Here is a 21,527-nt window from a genome sequence, read left to right on the forward strand (position 1 = left end):
GACAACTAGTTAAACATTTTTGTATGTAACGACTCGACATTCATTCGAGCATTCACAAGTTTAGTTAATTTTAACTGACATGACATAAGCAATTGATAATGTTATAAACAGCAGAGAGTTGTATGAAAGCAATTGATGCATGTCCAAAAGCATTTGAAATTTGTTGGAAAGAATGAAAAACAGCTACTGTGATGTGCACAAATCTCCATTTCAAATGACTGAATGCAAGAACTGTTGTGCAAATGTAAATAACGTTGTGAGAAATGCACCAAAGTGACTGAGAAAAACTGTAATTTGCTGTTATACTTCATATAAAATCCAGAAAGCTTTTTTTTTTTGCACAGGCCTATCTAAAGGGTTAATAGTGCCAACTGATGATCGACAGTACAATTACAAATTTTACCTCTTTTTCCCAAACCCCAACAGGGAAACCTCCAACAATCAAAACTGCATTATTATATGGTGTCATGGTTTAGCAATAAAACAAATGTGGTTATAATGGAAGTCAATAATGTAAAAACAGCCACCAACAGTAAATTAGGGAGAAAAAAAATACAAATCAATCAAAAACAACGCATCAAAAGCAATGTTGTTTCACATGTTCAAGACTTTGATAAAGGTAAAAAAATTCAGTCCACAATCTCTTTTTATATTAAAAATGCACCTTTTGTGTTTTTTCACCAAATCATAAAGATAATTTGTGTATTTGGCAATTACGGAGTTAAAATCCTGTAATTTTCTAAGCAATTTAATAGTATTAATCATTGAACTGAGGTTAATTAACAGATTTATGCAAAAGAAAATTGAAAAAACATGTTTATCTGATGCATTTTTACAGCAGTTTAATTTACTGGATGTTTTCATCCCTAATTTAATGAAATAGCAAATTTGCCCAGATTACATACTGTTGAGTTTTTTTCAAAATTCAAAGCATTTTCTCAAAATATCTGTCAAAGAAAAGATTTGTCACCAAAAAAATCATTCCGCTAGCTGAAACTATAATGTTATGGATCATATATATATATATATATATATATATATATATATATATATATATATATATATATACACATTCATTTGTTATGATTGAAAATGTGTGATTGGGATTACAGGAATACTCATGTTTAAGGTTATTAAAAGTAAATATTTTAATAAACATTATTTATTTTCTCTTTAATAAAAAAAAATAATAAACCTATGCTTAAAATGTACTGAAGCAAACAACGACTCTATTTTAAACGACTTTATTTTATAACCCACTGTGACTGATCAGCATCCATTTCCTCAAGAACAGAAAAGAAGAAAAAGATGGAAAATAATGGGGTTATAAAGAGGATGTGCTTGTGTGGTTACGAGTTACACAGTTTAGAGCTGCAGATACAAAAAGACAGTATTCTTCACATTTACCATATTGGCTAGCATTCGTACTACAGTAAAAGTCATCTGATGAGCACATACTGTTTGGTATCTTGAAACAAGTTGGTATTGTCTGCTGACGGACATGAGAACAGCTCTGTGTAAAAGAAGAAAAAAATGCAACCCTACAAAAAAGGGCACTCAAATATACAGGAAAAGTGCTCACGAGGCTGAAGGTTTGATTACTGATCAATTACTCAAGAACTGTCATCCAAAACACTTAAGATAATGCACATTCGAGAATCGCTTCAAATGCTTATAAATATGAATTCGGTTTAAAACATTTAGAACTTGACCTGCGGTGCGCTCAGCACAGGAACAATTGATTGATTTTGATGATGTGTATGACGAGATCTGCAGAAGATTTGAAGAACAGGCATAGACAAGTCAGAATAGCTACATGAACAATAACCGGTCAAGTTTCAAGCTTGCGTGAATAAGTACACCAATTATTATGAGTGACTGACAAGCTTTGTTAAAAGAATCAAGTCAAATATCGGCTGATTACAGCAGAGAAAATTCACAAGCAGCTCTCATTACAGTTCAGTGTGAGATTACAAACAGAAATGAATCATTAACAGTTGTCTGATCACAGCACAGATACTTGGATCATTTTGTAAATCAAACTCCGGCGTCTTCCGTTAAAATCATTTGTAGGCTATTTTTCACCATCCTGTAATAGTTTCAAACTTGCACTTTCTAAGCATAACAATTTCTAAACAATTATCAGTCCTGCAATATATTATATAGATCTGAGATGTTTGTGTATCGACATGACTTGTCTATGTAACGCAGTTTTAAAATGTATTGTATGTATTGTGTACACTTTAGTTCATAATTACATGAGTGTTTAAACCTTTCATACACATTCCAATGCTCCTGTTTGATGCATAACCCCTCCCCCCTCACATATATGAATATTTATGGCCAATCACGTTCATTTCTGCATCTCTTTCATTCTGTTGAGGGCGGAGCCAGCCTGGAACCATTCAATCTGGGTTTCGTTAAAGGTGTGGTTTAACTCGATTGTTTCTGAGCTTCCATCGGTGTGCTTGATGACGGCTTTAAGAGGCTGAAAGAACAAAAATATTAGTAAAATTAGGTTGAATATTAAGAAAGGTTATTATTTATTGCAATTTGGCATAAATAAGGGGTCTGTCAGGTTATAAAAATGCTAATTAATATACAAAAATTGTTTTATAGCTTGTCTTTTAGTGATGGGAACTAGAAGTTTTCAGTAGAGTTAAGCTAATTCAAGCAAATCCCTTAAAAATTTTAGCTCAAGGGTTTCAAAGACTCATTGAGCACAACATAAACAAATAAACATAATATACACAAATATATGATTTAAATATCTTTAAATAAATAACATCATGGAAGATATTCAGACCAGGGAGTGAATTTTGTTTTCATCCCTTTCATATTGACAACATAGAGAGACCAGGGTTTCTCCAGGTTTCACAAAATTAAATTTAAGACATTAAGACCATTATGAATGCAATTTTAGACTTAAACAGGACTAAATGTTAAGGATGTTTTCAAATATCGCAGATGGAAAAGATTTTCAATTGCCCTATCAAAAAATTATTATAATTTAATACATGTGATAGAGTAATATTCATTTAATTATAATAATAAAACTTTGGTCAGGTCAGTATCCTCAGCAAATAAATGGAAAACTTTGAATTAAATGTTACTGTAAGGAAAGTAATTAAATGCTATTTTTACATAAAAAAAGTTCAGTTTTATTGAGATGGATTGTTGGTGATTGTATGGGCAGACTGGGCATCTATACATAAACAATGGAAAATTAAGACTAGTTAAAAAAAATATGTAAGACCTACAACACAATATTTCTGTAGATTTAATATTTTAAGGTCTAAAAAATAGCTTTTAAGATTTAAGACATTAAGACTTTTTAAAACCCAGCAGATACTCTGACAGACTTATGAGACTGCAGTTACCAAAGGCCTAATATATGAATCAAATATATTGATAACTGTAATCCTTTTTTTACATAACTGACTGCATTATACAAAAGCTCACCAAATTGTAAAGAAGTACTCAAGAGCAATAAGCAGCTAAAGTGGACTGAATTCAGCACCAGCCTATGGTCTGAAATGTGTTTTCTGCTTTAGGTTCTGGTATACACCAAATATTTCCTGTTTAGAATCAGCATGTTTTTTTTTTTACAAACAAAGAAGCATATGACAAGTAGGGTAAAAGCAATAACTCTCCTCTCAGATAAATCAGCTGACTATAAACAGAAACAGCCAGGTTTGTATATTTTTAGATTATTTGACACATTTCCATTGAGGTTTGTGTTATTTGTAACACATTTCTGTATTTGCATGTGATGTGACAATTTTATGTGCGTATGTTCTCAAATTGCTGAAGATGTTTTCTCTATTTGTTAGCATTTTCCTATTTTTCATGCGTTTTCTTGGGTCACAGCACATTTGAGCCCTCTCAGCTCGCTATACTTGTGTTTTTTTATTTTTTATTTTAATGTTTAAGGCTCATCCCACTATTTTTTGCATTAATCCATTTTCATAAATTAAATAAACAGCCTTGTGCTTCACAGATATATTGACATGCATATAAATTACACAGAAAAATCTCTATTTAATTGCCATTAAGCCAATCATGTTCAAACTCAGCCCTGGAGGGCTGGTGTCCTGCAAAGTTTCGTTCCAACCACAATCAGACACACCTGGGCTAGCTAACCAAGCTCTTACTTGGCTTTCTAGAAACCAACTTGCCTCAACACACCTGGAAGGATGAGCTAAAATATGCAGGACACCGGCCTTTCCAGGACAGAGTTTGGACACCCCTGCATTAAGCTTAGCACCAGGCACTAATGGTGTCATAATACTGAAATTTGGTGCTGACATTTTTTAAACGTCTAATTCCCACTAATATTTTAGTACTGTTGAGTGCTAAACACCGCTGAAATAGCATTGTATCACATGCTCAACAGAAATGACTGATTAGCCAAGAAGGTCATCAGTTCACTGAACTCACCACTGTTTACCGAATCTAACAACAGATACAGCGACACTGGAGCATTTTAAAGCTGCAAAGATCAGCTGATTTATAAGCTGACATATGAATGATCTGCTGATGAATAGTCTGATCTTCTCGGCTTTAAAAATGTCATCTCCAATGTCCCTGTATCTTTGGTTACACTCAGTCAACAGCAGTGAGTTCAGTGAACTGATGACCTTCGTGGCCAATCACGGTCATTTCTGTTGAGCACGTGAACACAACGGCAAATCAGCAATGTTTAGAAACGCGCTCAACAGCACTCAAATGTTAGCAGGAAATGGACAATATAATAATGTTAACACCGATTGGTACCGAATTTCAGCATTGTGACAACACTTTGAAAATTCTTGTTTTAGATCATTAAGTGATTTGGCTGGAAAAGGCTCAATCCAAAGAAGAGATATCTAAACAAGTATTGGTATTTAGAAATAGCACTTACCTTTCCAGGGGCAAAGCTCTTAAGCCCTATAATGGAGATTTTATCATCTGGGCGGATTTTGTCGTAATCAGCAGGATTGGAGAAGGTGAGGGGCAGCAGGCCCTGTTTCTTCAAGTTTGTTTCTGTTGACAGTCATGATAGGCTCATTGAAATCAACTGCTAAAGATCTTCAGGTCAATTAAGAACCAAATTGAGATTAATTCAAATTTCACACTCACCATGGATTCTAGCAAAGCTCTTCACAATGATGGCCCTCCCTCCTAAATGTCTGGGCTCCAGAGCAGCATGTTCTCTGCTGGATCCCTCACCATAGTTCTCATCTCCCACAACTACCCACGAAATGTTGTTCTTCTACAAGTGGGGAAAATACAGGTAATTCCAAAAACTGTTATGAATGACAATGGCGTCAACACAAATAGAAATACAAGAGAGAAAAACAGCTCTTACTTTGTAATGGCGAGCAACATCAGGAACACCACTGTACTCCCCAGTCAGAAGGTTGCGAAGCTTATTGACACCATCATTCTCGATATTAACAGCACCAATGAGCAGGTTATTGGAAATATTATCAAGGTGGCCACGGAACTTCAGCCAGGGTCCGGCAGCGCTGATGTGGTCAGTGGTGCACTTTCCTTTCACCTGACAAAAAGTAGTAATAAGTTTTATTATTCAAAGCTAAATGAAAGGATCATAAAACCCCCCCTTTTTTTTTTTTAGAGATGTTAATAGAGGTGTCTGTCGCACATTACAGAATAACGTTAAAATCTAAGAGAAAACCATTTTAAATTTTTGTTGTGCTAATTTCAACTTCCAACTTCTGAAATCAGTCAACGTCATAGAATGTAACATAACATTTTGTGAAATGTCCCTGTCTTATACATAATATTATACATAAATCAGCATTGATCAGATACTATGAGAAAGTGCTTTGCTTAAAGGATTAGTTGAGCCAAAAATCGAAATTCTGTTATCAATTACATCCCCCATGTTGTTCCAACCCCCTAAAACCTTCGTTCATCTTCTGAACCCAAATGAAGATAATTTAGACATTTTCTTCGATATCGATCACATTAGATCAGAGTGCTGGGCTGCTGACTAATGGCAATACATCATACTGACCATCATAAACATGCACCCTAAAGACCTAACGAGGAAGAAAATAAAAAGGGAAACAAAGTTGTTTTTATAGTTTCTTGGCAAACAAAATTGTTCTTGGAGCTTCTTATGATGAGTTAAACCAATGCCACATAGAAAGTTTTGACTGTTTTTCAGTTCTGGATTTTGGTGATCATGACTCCCTGAACGATTCATATGGGAGTCGCTGGGATAATTAGTCAAATTAAATGCTTATTATAGGACAATGAAAGTGTTTTTTGACCTTGCATGCATATCATCCTGTTGTTGGAGACCCTTAAAACCAAAATATGACCCTTTTAAATGTATAGTAGGGGCTTCCATCCATGACCAAGACTTACCTTGATGAGCACTTGGAGCTCCTCAAGGTCTTTTCCATTCCATTTGTCAAAGGGCTCGAGCAGCTGCAGACGGTTGCTTTGTGGGTTAACATCTACTTTAAGAGCAGAGCCATCAGCTGGTGGATGCTGATAGGTGTCCTGACCTGGGTCAAAGTCACGAGCAGGAAGTTCATCTCCTGTGGGCGGCTCCAGTTTAAACTTCTCTCCATTGGGGGCTGTGAGATAGTCAGTCTCAGGGTTGAACTTCAGAGTGCCTGCAATAGCAAGGGCTGTGACAATCTGCAAGACAAAAACGGAAATGATCATATTAACATATCTGGATCCACACACACAAAGATTTATGGAGAAGAAATACACTCTGTAGTACCTCTGGAGAGGTGACAAAAGCATGAGTTGCAGGGTTGGCATCATTTCTGGCTGTGAAGTTCCTGTTGAATGATGTAACAATGGTGTTCTTCTCTCCTTTTTTAACGTCACGTCTGAAAGAAAAATTTTATTGGTTTATGATATGGCTTTATAACACAGGTTTATTACACGGTAGTTAAATTTTTTATTCTGATTGGCCAGTTGTGGAATTTAGGTCATGAAGGATGCTGCTGCTGGTGGTGCTAAACTATGACCGTTGTCCTAAGCACTTGATTTTGTTTGAATCATAAAAGAAATGTGACACTTCACTCTCTCTTCCTTTTCATCATTCATCTCATACTCATAATTTAAGAAAGTATCTTGAAAAGTGCATATTTGATTACCCATTTCCACATAATTTCCAATCAGAACCATTTCATGGTAAGAACAAAACAGATAAGAGCATACTACTTAATAATTATAATGGCAACTTCATACATCATTACAAAAAAACACTTAAAATATTGTAATAAAATATGATCTATCATTTTTCACTTTGATGTTACATAACATTCTTCCTGGAGAGACATTTTAGAATTTCCATTAAAGTACTCTCTGTATAATATACAAAAATGTAGCCATTAACATTTTTTGATGAACAGATCACCCAGTCTTTCCAACACATAAACCAAAGTTTTTAATGTATTTCCGTCAAATAAATGGAGGCATTGGGAGCACAACACTTTTTGCACACCATTTAAAAAAATCATACAGACTTTTCTTATCTGTATTTTTTTACTCTGTAATATTATTTTAAATATATTGTTAGACGTCATAAATCTTATGAAAACCCTCTAAAAACAAATAAAAGTCATTCACCTGTCCCATTGACCGATGCAAGGTCCACAGGCATTAGCCAGGACAATTCCACCAACATCTCTCAACACTTTAGCCTGCAGTTAAGACACACATTCATCTGTCAGCCAAAATGTAGAGCAATTAGCTAATTTGGGAGCACAAACTACTAATAATAAATCCGTAGACTCACATAGCCATCTCGCTCAATTGTGGCACGAATCTGCTCTGACCCAGGAGTGACAGTGAACTGGGCTTTGCACTTGAGACCCTTGTCGAGTGCTTGTTTGGCCAGGGAAGCGGCTCTGCCCATGTCCTCATAGCTGGAGTTGGTGCAGCTTCCAATTAAACCTATAAAGTTCAGTTAGAGCGACTGTGTTCATGCATGACAGGAGGCCATTAGTGAATAATTGGCCACATCAAATCAATAAAAGACTATTTAATCACTGACCAACTTTAACATCCAGGGGCCAACCATTCTTCTCAGCAACAGAGCCGATGTCCGAAACAGGATGGGCCAGGTCAGGAGTAAATGGGCCATTGATGTGAGGCTTCAGCTGTATTAAAAATTAATCATTAACACTTTACTGTATCTGTAACACACATTTAAGTGGATTACCTCAATTGACCTACACTTACCTCATCTAGATTAATCTCAATCAGCTGGTCATAATGACAACCCGAGTCAGGAACCAATAAGTCCTTGTTCTCATCTGCTAAAGTGGCAATTTCTGTGAGAAAAAGTGGAATGAGAGGTCAATTTTGAGAAAACAGTTGTGATAATTATTTAATAACTTAAGACCAGTGTTATTGCTTACCTCCTCGACCCGTCTTGTCCAAGTATGTCTTCATACGGTGGTTGAAAGGGAACACTGAGGTGGTAGCTCCAATTTCAGCACCCATATTGCAAATTGTGGCCATTCCTAAATTTGAAAACCCAAAAGCACATTCATGACTCATGTTTTACACTATCAGCAATTAATGGGAGTGATAAACTCTAGGTCTAAATCATTAAAAATGGGATTTTGAGAAAAGCAAAAATGTGTTCCTAATAACTGAGACATTCAGAGCTGTCTGCGATCCATGTGACCAGAACTGATCATGATGACCACAGAAAGTAGTGTAATGACAATCCAATGACTTTTAAAAATGCATGATTGATCGGGGTGACGCTTTGGCGCAGTAGGAAGTGCTGTCACCTCACAGCAAGAAGGTAGCTGGTTCAAGCCTCGGCTGGAATTTTGAAAAAAGTTTGCATGTTGTACCCGTGTTCCCGTAGGTTACCTCCGGGTGCTCCGTTTTCCCCCACAAGTCCAAAGACATGCGGTACAGGTAAATTGGGTGAGCTAAAATTGTCTGTACTGAATAAGAGTGTATGGATGTTTCGCAGTGATGAGTTGCAGCTGGAAGGGCATCCGCCGCATAAAAAACATCAACCCCAGATTAATAAAGGAACTAAGCCGAAAGGAAAATAAATGAATGATTGATGGCAACATTTGATAAAATTCTCATTTAAATTGGAGCTTTTGGACAGTAGTTTTACTCAAGTGTACAAGCTCATTATGTACTATTTGTCAGCTGAAAGCCACCCACTGAGAAATCTAATTCCAGCAGGACAATTACGTCTGAACACTTGCTATTCATTATTAAGTTCAATGTATGCCACAACTAAACCTAAATTTAACATTGAACACCCTGGTGCACTATATTTATACAGTTCAACTTCAACCTATGATTGTGTATGTAGAAGATAACAGTTCTGACAAAATTATAGGAGAAAGACTCTATCCCAAATCGCTCTAAAGGTGTCATTGACTGGAAAGCTGTATATGCATAGGAATAGCTAAATAATAAGATTTTAGTAGATGACATGAGATACATTGTGCCTCGATCACCGTGGTTTCCTCCTGCTCATCTAAATCTCATTTGAGAAAATCAGCGACATCACAGACTGTAATGTCAGTCAGGATAATAATGTATACATCTGCAGTTTAACTGACTGCTTTCATGAATCTGAAACTGTGAGATAAAACTTGAAAAGTCATTTTTATTTTGAGGGAAAAAAGTAAATAACTTTCTGGACTTTGAAAGTTTTGTGGCGGTTGCGAAAAACGGGTTGTTGATTTAAAATTACACCAAAATCACATCAAAATGACACCTATCATTTTTAGTTTAAAAAATGTCTCAGGTGATTGTTATGACATGATGGCGAGTAAGTAATGACAAAATTTTCATTTCTGGGTGAACGACATCTTTAATAATTGTAAGAGTAAATTTTCACCTGTGCATGAGATGGAGTCCACACCAGGGCCATGATACTCTACAATGGCACCAGTGCCACCCTTCACAGTCAAAATACCAGCAACTTTCAAGATGACATCCTTTGGTGAGCTCCAACCAGATAATGAGCCTGTCAGCTTCACACCAATGACCTGGAAAAGTTGATAGTTGCTAAATAAACATGTCCCCTATTGCCTAATTTTAGGCAACATAACAAGTTTCAATAAATATACAAGCTCACATTTGGACACTTCAACTCCCAGGGAATGCCTGCCATGACATCAACAGCATCAGCTCCACCAACTCCAATGCAGATGCAGCCCAAACCCCCGCCGTTAGGGGTGTGAGAGTCTGTACCAATCAACATGACTCCTGGGTATGCATAGTTTTCCAAGATGATCTAAACAAAGAGAATATGAGATAAAATGCATATGAACACATAGTAAAAAAAATCTATGAAGTTCAAAGTTGTCCTAAGGCAAGCATTATTTGATACACATTTTTTCTTAACAACTTTAATGAAAGTTTTGATCCACTTCAAATGTTGACTATAAATGTAGAGAAAAAAATTATACTTGTATACATTTATTATAAGCTGCTGTCATAACACATTTGCTACAGAGTTATAAACACTTTCCACTTCTGGTTGAACTGATTCAAGTCATATTTTAAAAAAATATAGAAAACTACAATAATTATGGTGAGGGGATGTTACAATTTTTAGATTTTAAACTGATGTTGTAGAATCATTAAAAACAAATAAAAAGTATGAATCATAAAAAAAGATATATTTTCAGTTATGATAATTTCAACCAATTCCCCAATCTGAAGTTCCACAAAAATATTAGATTTTTAAAAATGACAACGTATGTAGAAGTACTGGACCAACTACATATATGTCCAAATTCTAGTTAACAATTAAAAAAAAGGGTTTTCTCCAGTACCTGATGAATGATCCCAGAACCGGGTTTCCAGAAACCCACACCATATTTAGCCCCAGCACTAGCAAGGAAACTATAAACCTCTTGATTCACTTCCTGGTTGACAGAAGGAGAAACGATGCATCAGTGTATGAAGTTATGAATTAATAAAAGTCATTTTAGTTCATACAGTGCAAAACTCATCTACAAGATTAATTTTGACATTATCAGGCATATCCAGATGCATCGCATACTAGGGCTGCACGATATTGGAAAAAATTGACATTGCGATATTTTTTTCCTCTGCGATATATATTGCGATTTATATATATATATATATATATATATATATATATATATATATATATATATATATATATATATATATATATATATATATATATATTTACTTAAAACTAGGGCTGTGACGGTCACCATGACAACCGCGTCACCGCGGTGGTCATTGCCACCTCGGTTGTCCATTGCCACCGGCCGTAGTACGTGACGTCACGCACTTTAAAACACAAATTACTGTTATGTTGCCAAGTATTACATATCTGTTAGAATATAACATTAGGCGCGATTCAGCAAGTTCAAGTTCAACCATGAATCTTGTTAGAAAACGAACTCTTACATCTGGGAACATTTTGGATTCGTGCCGAACTAGAAAGGTGAACGAATCAATTTGGATTAAGCTTTTTGTATGGGGGTTTTAAGTAAAGTGTGTTTTAATATTCACTGCTGAGTGCTGAGAGTCCAAACACTGAGGAGCAAATCCATCGATACGCAGATCCACGGGTCCCGAACCATGCAAGCTAGTGGCGATTGCCCAGCTCAGCCAGGCATGGCAGAGGCATTTGCAAAAATGGCCAGATACAAAAGAGAAAGTGATAAATGGAAGACATTGACGAGAAATTGAGCATAGGCTATTTGGTAACTACTTAAGAACAGAAGGAGAAGCCCTCTATCGCATGGTTGTGAAAAAGTAGCCTGTCTGTGCATTTTTCGCTACAAGCACACCGTCTGACAGTGTATTGCTGGAAACATTATAACCCCATTCTTCACTTAAACCGGACAAAGTCAACATGTTAGTTTTTCTGGCAAATAATTTAAAATATGACTACAAAAGGTGGAGAGAAACTACGCTGTTTTTTTAAACATCTGACTTATATTGTTACTAGGTTAATATTTTCTTTTTTACGTATAATTATTAATATTTATATTATTATTACACTGATTAGGAAAGTGCCATTTAGAATTTTTGTTAAGTTCTTAAAAATGTAACGTTTAATTGTTATTATTATACAGTTTCAAGCAGTTAAAGTAATGTAATATTTAACTACAATATTTATAAACAGTTTTGTGTTGTTTTATTAACGAAAGTTCAAAAATAAACGTACGTTTATACGGATGTTTTATTTATTAATATTAAATTCGATTATTCCTTAATTTTTACATAAAAGGTAAATTAACTTAAGTAGGCTACATTATCTGTTGATGTACGAGATCGAGGAACATGTTTGCCAGTAAATAATGTTCGCACCACTTAAAAAACAAAACAAATGAATAACTTGCGAAAAGGATGCAATAAAAAATGCAAACGCTCAATCATTCTTCACAATCGGATTCGTACGTGCAATAAGCCGGGGCTATATTGCGCCGACAAGAACAAGCCCTTAAACTAAGTCTAGAGAGAGAATTAATACTAGTTAATATTAATGATTATAAACACGAACTGCGTTGTATGATAAACGCATCACAATGATGTCGTGATCTTTGCTGAAGAACTGATATGTTATCGCCGTCTCCCCAGCCAGGTTTTCATCTGCTTTTTTCCCCTTCTTCTGGATACAAACAATAAAGTATCAGCGCCAGACCGTGGTTTAAATTATATTTTACTCTCCTGATTTCTTTTCTTTTCATTAAAAAATAAATAAATGTTTAAAGTTTTGTATTGCATAGCCTATATATTTTTAAAGATTATCATTCAGCCTACCTGCAGCGCATGAGGTTGTGTGCTGGGCAAATCCCCTTTACTCATGCTACCCATTTCAGTTATGACACTGTAAACTTGACTTGGCAGGCTGATCATCTTTAAACTCAAAAGGTGTTTTTAACTTGAGACTGCATGCGTCTGCAAAATGTGATGTTTCTTATTACAACTGTTAGCGGTGTCAAAATTAAAGCAAACATTAAAAATGGTTTTGTTTTATCAATTGTATAGTTTAGTTTTAATAATAGCTAATGTATATAATAAATTATAATATCGATTATTGTGTAGACTACAATGTTCAACAAAACAATTTTATTAGGTTACTCTAATAGACCTAATCCCTAACTGAAAAACGAATGTGAAAATGACAGGCAGTTGCGTCTTTGCTAAAATTAATTTAACGACAAATTTCTTTTGCTTTTTTCCCCTTTATAGATCAAAAGAGCAGTATTTAAATAATTATTTCACTAAAACATGAATTGAATGCCCAGTTCTTTCCCGTGTGAGTTTATTGCGCCTCCGCCGCGTCTGCGTTTTTAAGGTTACAGGTGCACCCACCTGACACGGGGACCAGATCTCTGTATTGCTTTAATTTCTCAATTTTCATAACTGCATTGCATATTCATATGGTAAAATATCAAAATTTATGTTCTGAAAGTAGTAGGAATGACGGGAGTGTTAGTAAATAACAGAAAGAACTTTCACTTTTGAGTGAACTTCTGTCACGTGTTATTTTAGTATGATAAAATAAACAAAAATAGTAATGCAGAAAAGTATTTTTCGCTCTGCCAAGCCTTCTCTGTTGCTGTATAGAGAAGCAGCCTGCTCAGTCTCCTTACCCCGGCCCCACCCCGCCCACCGACTCCTGAACGTCTCACTCACTCACTCACTCACTCACGCGGGCATGCAGTGCGGTCTCATGAGGAAACGCAGCTTTTTGATATAATGTTTTTCTTGTTCCCAAATACAAATAATTTATCAAGTATTGTTTGAAATAAGTATTCGTAAAAACACGCTATTCCTGCTTTTCCGAATACCGTATTCCGGTTCGGCTCCACCCATAATATATATATAATTTTTTTTTTTTTTTTTTTGCATCGCACCCTCCTGCGATGTGACTATCGCGGATGCGCACATCGCGATTTCGATGCTGAAACGATGTATCGTGCAGCCCTATCGCATACACACACTCCCTAACTCATTCACCTTGGCCTTCTGCAGATCTTGAGCTCCTCCAGTCTGGGCCTCAATAAGATGATCACAGTGGATGGTGGACGGCACTGCCACTTTTGGGAGTCCACTGCTGATGAACTGCAGCATGGCCATCTGTGCTGTTGCATCTTGCATAGCAACCCGATCGGGTCGCAGGCGCAAATATGTGCGTCCTCGAGCAATTTCCTGTCCAGCCGGGTCATCAAGATGGCCATACACAATCTTCTCTGACAGGGTGAGCGGTCGATTGAGTCTGCAACAGGAGAGTTGATATGCAAAGTGCTTAAGAAAAACTTTGAAATAAACAAGTGCAGATTGAACAAAGCGTTATTTCTTCAGCATGTCCATCTCTAAAAAAAAATAATAAAAGTGAGCGTAAATTACTGTAATGCAGACTCACCTTTTACGCACAATGTCAATATTTGAACGCAGCTTGTCATAGTTGATGTAAGAGCTTGGCTCAAAGCGGCTCATGGCCACCTTAGTCTTTGCGTTGAGAGCCGCCGCCACATGAAAACGGCGGGAACCCTGACCCAGAGCGAGCTGAAATAAACAAACATGGATACATATAAATACATATAATCTGGGGGCTGTTTTCCTACCATGCTTAAAAAATCTGAGATTATTTGACAGATTCCTGATTTTTTAGCTAATTTGCTTAGGCTAATTATGTTCTTCAAACAAGTTTGCGAATCAGATAAAAATATCTGAAGGAATTGGAGAGCTCATGTTCATTGTGTAAGACATATCTATCGATCCTCAAAATCATAAAGACCAATCCAGCAATGGCTGGAGACAAGACAACAGTGTAATGACATCATCTAACTAACATTCAATTACCAGGCATGTGAGCTAAATGAGTTCCAGACCAGTAGAATTGTACCAATCATAGGCAAAACTTTTGTCAAGAATGCTGTATTCAGCAATTCATTTAATTTTACCTGTGGAGAGGATTTGCTATACTTGACAGCATAAAAAGTGACGTAATCTTGTGCTGTATGGCATAACAAGAATGTACCATCAAAACAAAAACAAAAAAAGTGTAGATAAGAGTTTTCAGTTAGTTTCATGATTTATTTTTAACTAATTAAATAATTTTTTTACAACTTTTTTTTACATTATTTTTTATTTTCCCCAATTTAATGAAATACAGTTTTTATGGACTTTATGTATAGTAATTGTTTGAAATGACAATAAAATACTGTTGACATGAAATAAGCCTCCTTGAGAGCAGGTTCGAGACTAAAGACCTGTTTCTACAATAACAACTCATGATTGAGCTTCGAACAAAACTAGTCTAGATAACAAAACTCAAGTCACATGGTAAACTACTATATAATATATACAGGGTTCCACCAACTCCGATGTAATTCCATGAGTTTTACGGTTTTGTCAAAGATATTTCTACTCTAAAATATCTATATTTAACTTACTAAAGATTCTTTTTTTTTTAATATTTTAAAAAATAACTTCTATTTATGATTCAAAAATATACATTTAGAGATTTTGTATTTTAAAAATCATTTATTAGCAAAAAAATATGTTTGTCAATATGTTTTACTCAAAAACTTGGGAAAAAAATGGCATAAGAGAGGAGTTTGATCTTGCAAGCAATAAATGAAAGAGAATTTTTTCTTATTCTGAAGATGAAGGAAGATATTTTGAAGAATATTGGAAACTGGCAGCCATTGACTTCCACATAGTAATTTTTGTTCCCAACTTACTACCATGACTGTCCATGGCTGCTGGTTTCCAAAATTCTTTTAAATAGCTTCTTTTGTATTCCACAGATGAAAGAAATTCATAAATGTTTAGATGCAACCGAGCGAGGGTAAATGATTTGTTAACTATCCATTTAGTTTTTCAATAACACAGGTGCACAATGAAACATTCCAGGATAAAATATGTTTTCAGTGTTCAATGCATTTTAAATTTTGGAACTTTTTTACAGCAATCACTACAAGTGTGATCCACTATTAATTGTTTCCACACATTTTAAGGTTCCACATGACATTGAGAACACTGCATGAAAAATATTGAATAAGGTTAAGGTTCATATACCTAAATAACACAATGATTATACATTCAGTCAATCTCGACTAATAAAACAAATTAACATGTGAAACCGAAGGTAGTTATGCCTTGACAGTATCAATATGTATAAGTATATTACTAAACTGCGCAAAAAAGGCTAAATGTATGTTTTGTATCTCTCGTTAATATTGATAACCTCAATAGATTACAAGAATAATTCATCATGTGAAATCACAGCTGCTCACTTTACCCATCATGACCAAAGCTTATTTATGATATACTAACTTTGAAATGCATACAACAATGTTATTTAGCTCAAATCTTATCGTCTGATTCTGCAGGTTTCCTGTCGTTGTCGGATAATCTACATCGGTAACTTAGCCCCGTTATCCTCTCTGCGCTATTGTAACCTTGTGTTCACCTTGCGACCAAAATAAAGAGCATGACAAGATAATCACACAATGAGTGAATCGATAAAGCGGTTGTAAATATTTCTAGATCTGTGTTTTTACTGTTTTTATCAAACAGCTGCAAATAAAGATTATACGCCATCAGAAGCGGCGCAAACGAGTCTGCTGAGACATCCTTGGCCACAATGACCTGAGAACATTTCATGAGCGGATTTCAACACGAAAACAGGCAGTTAACTCATTCTGTGCACCTAAGATTGACAAGACAGTTAGGAATGGCGTTAATGAATCGATGAGCAAACTCAAACCATGCGTGTCGACAGTATAAAATTCAGACTTTCATGTACCTGAAGCCGGGCGACAGTTAAGCAGTAGGTTGCCATTTTGTTCACTGACAAAGATGTGACGCTAAAAGATGACGTGTGGGGTATAAGAACTTGTTGTCTTGGAAGGTTGTTGAAGAGCGTGAATCTAATCGTGCCTAAGTTTAAAAATTCGACCATTTAAATTTTTTTGATATTTCCATATAGATTACTAACACAAAAAGTATGCTCTTAGGTATGGAGAATAAATTAATAATTGATTCCAGTAGAGTATTGTCCAGGAGTTAATCTCTTGCTTTTAGGACCTTTTCTAAAATGACAACGATATTTCCAAAAACTGTCATCTATTTTTATCGTCTATAACCTATAATTGTTATATTTATGTGCCGACTTGCTTGCTTTATTCAAATGCATTAATAAATGAATGAATGTTAACGAACTCAACCTTTGGTAAGTCAATATTTAATACACACAGTCTATATATGTTTTAAACTAAAATAAATTGAATAAATGTTGTACAAGTATTTTACATTGTTATATTATGTTAGCTCTTTACTGTTTACACAATTTAGTGGAGACGTATTGTAAAGCGTTGACATTATAAATTAAAATATACATTTAATTGAAAAAAAAAAAAAATTAACAAATAACCCTATACAAGTTTATAATTTTACAGGTAACTGTATTTTACAGCACAGATGAATTTGTTTAAAATATTAAATATTGTGTGTGTGTGTGTGTGTGTGTGTGTGTGTGTGTGTGTGTGTGTGTGTGTGTGTGTGTGTGTAATGGACGTCCTTCCAAGATAAAGGGGGTGGTGTTTGGTATAGATCAGTGGTTCTCAAACTTTTTCAACTCAGAAAGAATTTGTCTCCCTAACTACCACCTAATGATGACTAGCATTGAACTATAGTTGCATAGAAGGCCCGCTTTAATCAGCTACACCTCTGCACAGTTCAAAAACAAGGCAGATTTATTCATAAAATAATGTCAGCTTCTTTAAACATTATAAATAGAGCGCAGTTTAAACATTAACATTGTACTGCGCTCATGTTTAAATAAAATGCATTTAAGAGTTAGTTAAAATTGGTACTGTTCGTAAAAAGTTAAAAAATAAACAAAATTCTGTGCTTAGAGGGAAAGTATTAGCTTTTAGTAGCCTATAGTCGTCAAAACCTGCAAGTGTAGTTTGGACCTCATAAATTTTTATGTCATCATATTCATATCATATTTAAACCATGTTGATACATTTTGAAACGTATGTTGCATGTACATATGGCATATTTGTATGGGATAAACCGGGATAGTTGTACTTCTCATATATTTCTTTATATATCTTTGAGATCTTGAGTTACAAGTATGAGGTTAAAATTAAAGATTTTAGTCCCATGTGTGAAGTGAATCAACTGATTTGTAACTAGTTCCTAGTCGTAGGGATTGAAAGTGTTACAACTATCCCTGGTCTCTCCCTTAAAATATAAACATTAAATTGTATTTTAAAAGGGTGGTCCACTACGATATCATATTTTAAACTTTAGTTGATGTGTAATGTAGCTGTGTGAACATAAACAGCATCTTTGAATGTAAAAAGCTCGAAGGGAAAGGGAGACCTTGGTTTTCACAGAGTTAGCTTAGCAAAGCCTACAATGAACGAATTTTGGGGACTACAAAAAATACTTCCGGTCCTTGTGAGATCACAAACGTACTTTTACTGCGCACACACACTGCGCAGCTAAGGAGTGTGACCAGAGGCGCTGTAATGTTACAGCAGAGGGAGAAAATGTCATCCTGCTGTCCACAGAGCTTCTCTGTCTCTGTATTTGGGCTTCTAAAGGACACGACACAAAAACAGAAGTGCTCACTGTTCAGTATTAATTATGTTCCAGAGAATTATAAAATACACGATAGCAAGCATGATTTGACAAAACACAGCTCCAGAATCTCTCACTCCCAGTTCAGTGCTGGATTTGGTTAAAATCTCTTCAAAGAAGGAGCAGCTCCAACAAGCAGAAGCTGTTATCTCTGAGCCTCCACCTGTAAGTGTTTTTATTGCTTACAACTGATCATGACATGCACAGTGTCTAGCCTTAATGGTATGTTGTAGAAAAAATGTTAACAACAGGAAATGCTGTTTGGCACCGCTAATGATTTAGCTACAAGGTCATATGTATCAGTCAAACTGCTGTAAACACACACACACATACACACACACACACACACTTCACCAGCACCTGCAGTGTCTCTCTTTGTGTGTGCGACTGCATTGTTTCTCAATAGATAGCTTTTCCATGCGTTCTACATCTCAGATAATGAACTTGCAAAAGATATGTGAATGATTTATATTACTTACACAAGTATTTTCAGAGTAAATGTGAAATACGTGTTGAGTTAAAAAAATATAGGAGTCGCATCCCACATCTTGTGCTGTATTCTGTCAGCAGCGCCACTACAGAAAATAACTTAATCCGAGCATCAGAGAAAAAGAAATATAAACAATAATCCCACGCACATGTGCTTCTCGTGTTACACATGTCTACAGATAGTTAATAGTTTACACACGCACACACATAAACACACACACAAATTATGAAAAAACTCTCTTAAAAGAGCCGCACCCCATTTTCACTCGTTACAGACACTTGTCAGTTTTTATTTTACAGAGCGGGCAGGAGGTTGACTGACTGTTTACATAAAAAGCATGTGCTTGTATGGGCGTGACGTGGAGCCGATCAGCGAATCGCAGCACACTATGACACAAGACCAATGAGAATCACTTGAGGGTGGGCCTTTCAGAGGAACTAGAAAAAATTACTGTCGTTTTCATATTAGCTTAGTAGCTGTTTCCTTCAAGTGAAACATGAGCACACATCTACAACAGAGCCTTAAAATTACATTTTGGACCAACCCTTTAAATATATGAGTCACAATTACATATTTAAATTAGAGATCAGATCTGCTTACAGCGCGACATTTACATTATGTTTGTCAGAATAGCAAGTGATTATAAATACACTGTTTGACCAACTCATACGTGATTTATCAATTCATACGAGCAGCATTTCCATGATTTGCTGGAATTAAGATAGTATTTTAAGTAAACTGCTGGGTTTGCATAAACTGCACCTGACTACCATTTTCTGGCGGACTAGGGTAAGGTTCGCAGGTGCTCTGTCTGTGCACACAGAGACTAAATCTTTAATTTTTGTGTTTCTCCAAGCTTCAAACATAGCAAATTTGCTTGAGTCTATGTTCTGCAACCCGCACCATTTGAATCACATCCAGATTCATTTAAATCAGAGGTAACAAACTAAATTGAAAGCCACACCGCTAGGCTATTTAAAAAACTATAGATCAAAAACACACATTATTTTACACAACTACGAACACGTTAACAAACACATTTGTGATAATTATTTACCCATGAAGCAGCATGGGGAAATTCCTGAGTTTGGATTAACTCAAATGCCCACAGGACTGGTATGCCAAAGCATTTCTCTAGCGCGTATCTGCTCGAGAGCTCCCCAATCTTTTAGATTCTTAGTATCTGATGACGTGATGCAGTAAACACGCTAATCACAACATTGTGATCATGAATTACAGGGACTGGCCTATGCAGATCACATCAGTGTTATCGTATGCATCAAAGGGTAAAAGAGTGTTCAAATATTTTTGATTATTATTCAGTGATTCCTCCGCGTACCACACTTTGGGACCCACTGGTATACATAGTTTGATAGGCCTTGTCTGTGTCAGGTTTTTCCCTTTTCAGCTAATGGAGTGCAGAAGAGGGAGATTCACAGAAGAATCATTGGACGCTTATCCAAAAAATGCTAGAGAAAAGCACCTGCCCCCAGCCAGCTCACCTCCACCACTCCGTCCTGGGGTGGGGATTTGCCATCCATGGCCAGAGAGAAAGAGCGAGGTCCACTTCCTCAACCGCTGGCCAGGCCCCCTAGTCAGCCAGCAAGCCCAGCCGCCTCCACCACCCCGCCCTGGGGTTGGGTGTTAGGTTTGTGATGGTGGGGGTCGGTGTGGGGCACCCCAGCTGGCCAGGCCCCCCAGCCAGCCCAACCAGCCAGCCCGGCCTCAACCACCCTATCCTGGGGTGGGGGTTAGTTGTCCATGGCCAAAAAGGGAGAGGGAGATTCACTTCCTAACACACTGGCCAGGCCCTCTCAGCCAGCCAGCCAGCCTGTCTCCACCACCCAGTCCTGGTTTGGGGATTGGTCATCCATGGCAGGGAGGAGAGGGCGAGATTCACCTCCTCACCTGCTGTCCAGCCCTCCCAGCAAGCCAACCCAGTCAGCCTGCTTCCACCACCCCAATCTGGCGTAGGAGGTTAGGCTTATGATAGTGGTAGTTGGCCATCCATGCTGGAGAGAGAGAGCGAGATTCACATTTTCACACAACTGGCCAGGCTCCCTAGCCAGCCAACCAGCTTGCCTACACCACCTCGTCCTGGTGTGGGGGGTTAGGTTTGTGATGGTGGGGGTTGGTCATCCATGGCCGGAGAGGGAGAGCAATATTCACCTATTCATCCAATATCCAGACCGTCTAGCCAGCCAGCCTGCCTCCACCATCCCAACCAGCCAGCCAGCCCAGCCAGCCACCTCTTTTATGATCAGCCAGTCATCTAGATATTTGAGCTTGCAGATGCCCGCTAGCTGAAGGGGCGTGAGGTCACCCTCCACGAGCTCGGAAAAAAACAGTGGAGACAGGGAGAGCCTGAAAGAGAAGACTTTGTACTGCCATGCTCGACCCTCAAACGCAAACTGCA

At 36.7% G+C, this 21,527-nt stretch overlaps 1 protein-coding gene across 1 annotated transcript; it reads right to left on the bottom strand.

Annotated features, from left to right (window-relative positions):
• Positions 1-1,228: 1,228 nt before the first annotated feature.
• Positions 1,229-16,812, bottom strand: aco2 (aconitase 2, mitochondrial). Its single transcript, NM_198908.1, is given in 17 exon segments — positions 1,229-2,488; positions 4,904-5,025; positions 5,122-5,254; positions 5,351-5,542; positions 6,379-6,657; positions 6,746-6,857; positions 7,603-7,676; positions 7,772-7,929; positions 8,030-8,135; positions 8,218-8,309; positions 8,397-8,501; positions 9,860-10,010; positions 10,100-10,258; positions 10,803-10,895; positions 13,978-14,236; positions 14,384-14,526; positions 16,775-16,812. Coding segments are annotated over 17 exon segments (2,349 nt in total). The 5' UTR covers positions 16,811-16,812; the 3' UTR covers positions 1,229-2,353.
• Positions 16,813-21,527: the final 4,715 nt, after the last annotated feature.

The sequence above is a fragment of the Danio rerio genome, chromosome 12 (assembly GCF_049306965.1).
Source record: "Danio rerio strain Tuebingen ecotype United States chromosome 12, GRCz12tu, whole genome shotgun sequence".
In the NCBI taxonomy this organism is placed as follows: domain Eukaryota; kingdom Metazoa; phylum Chordata; class Actinopteri; order Cypriniformes; family Danionidae; genus Danio; species Danio rerio.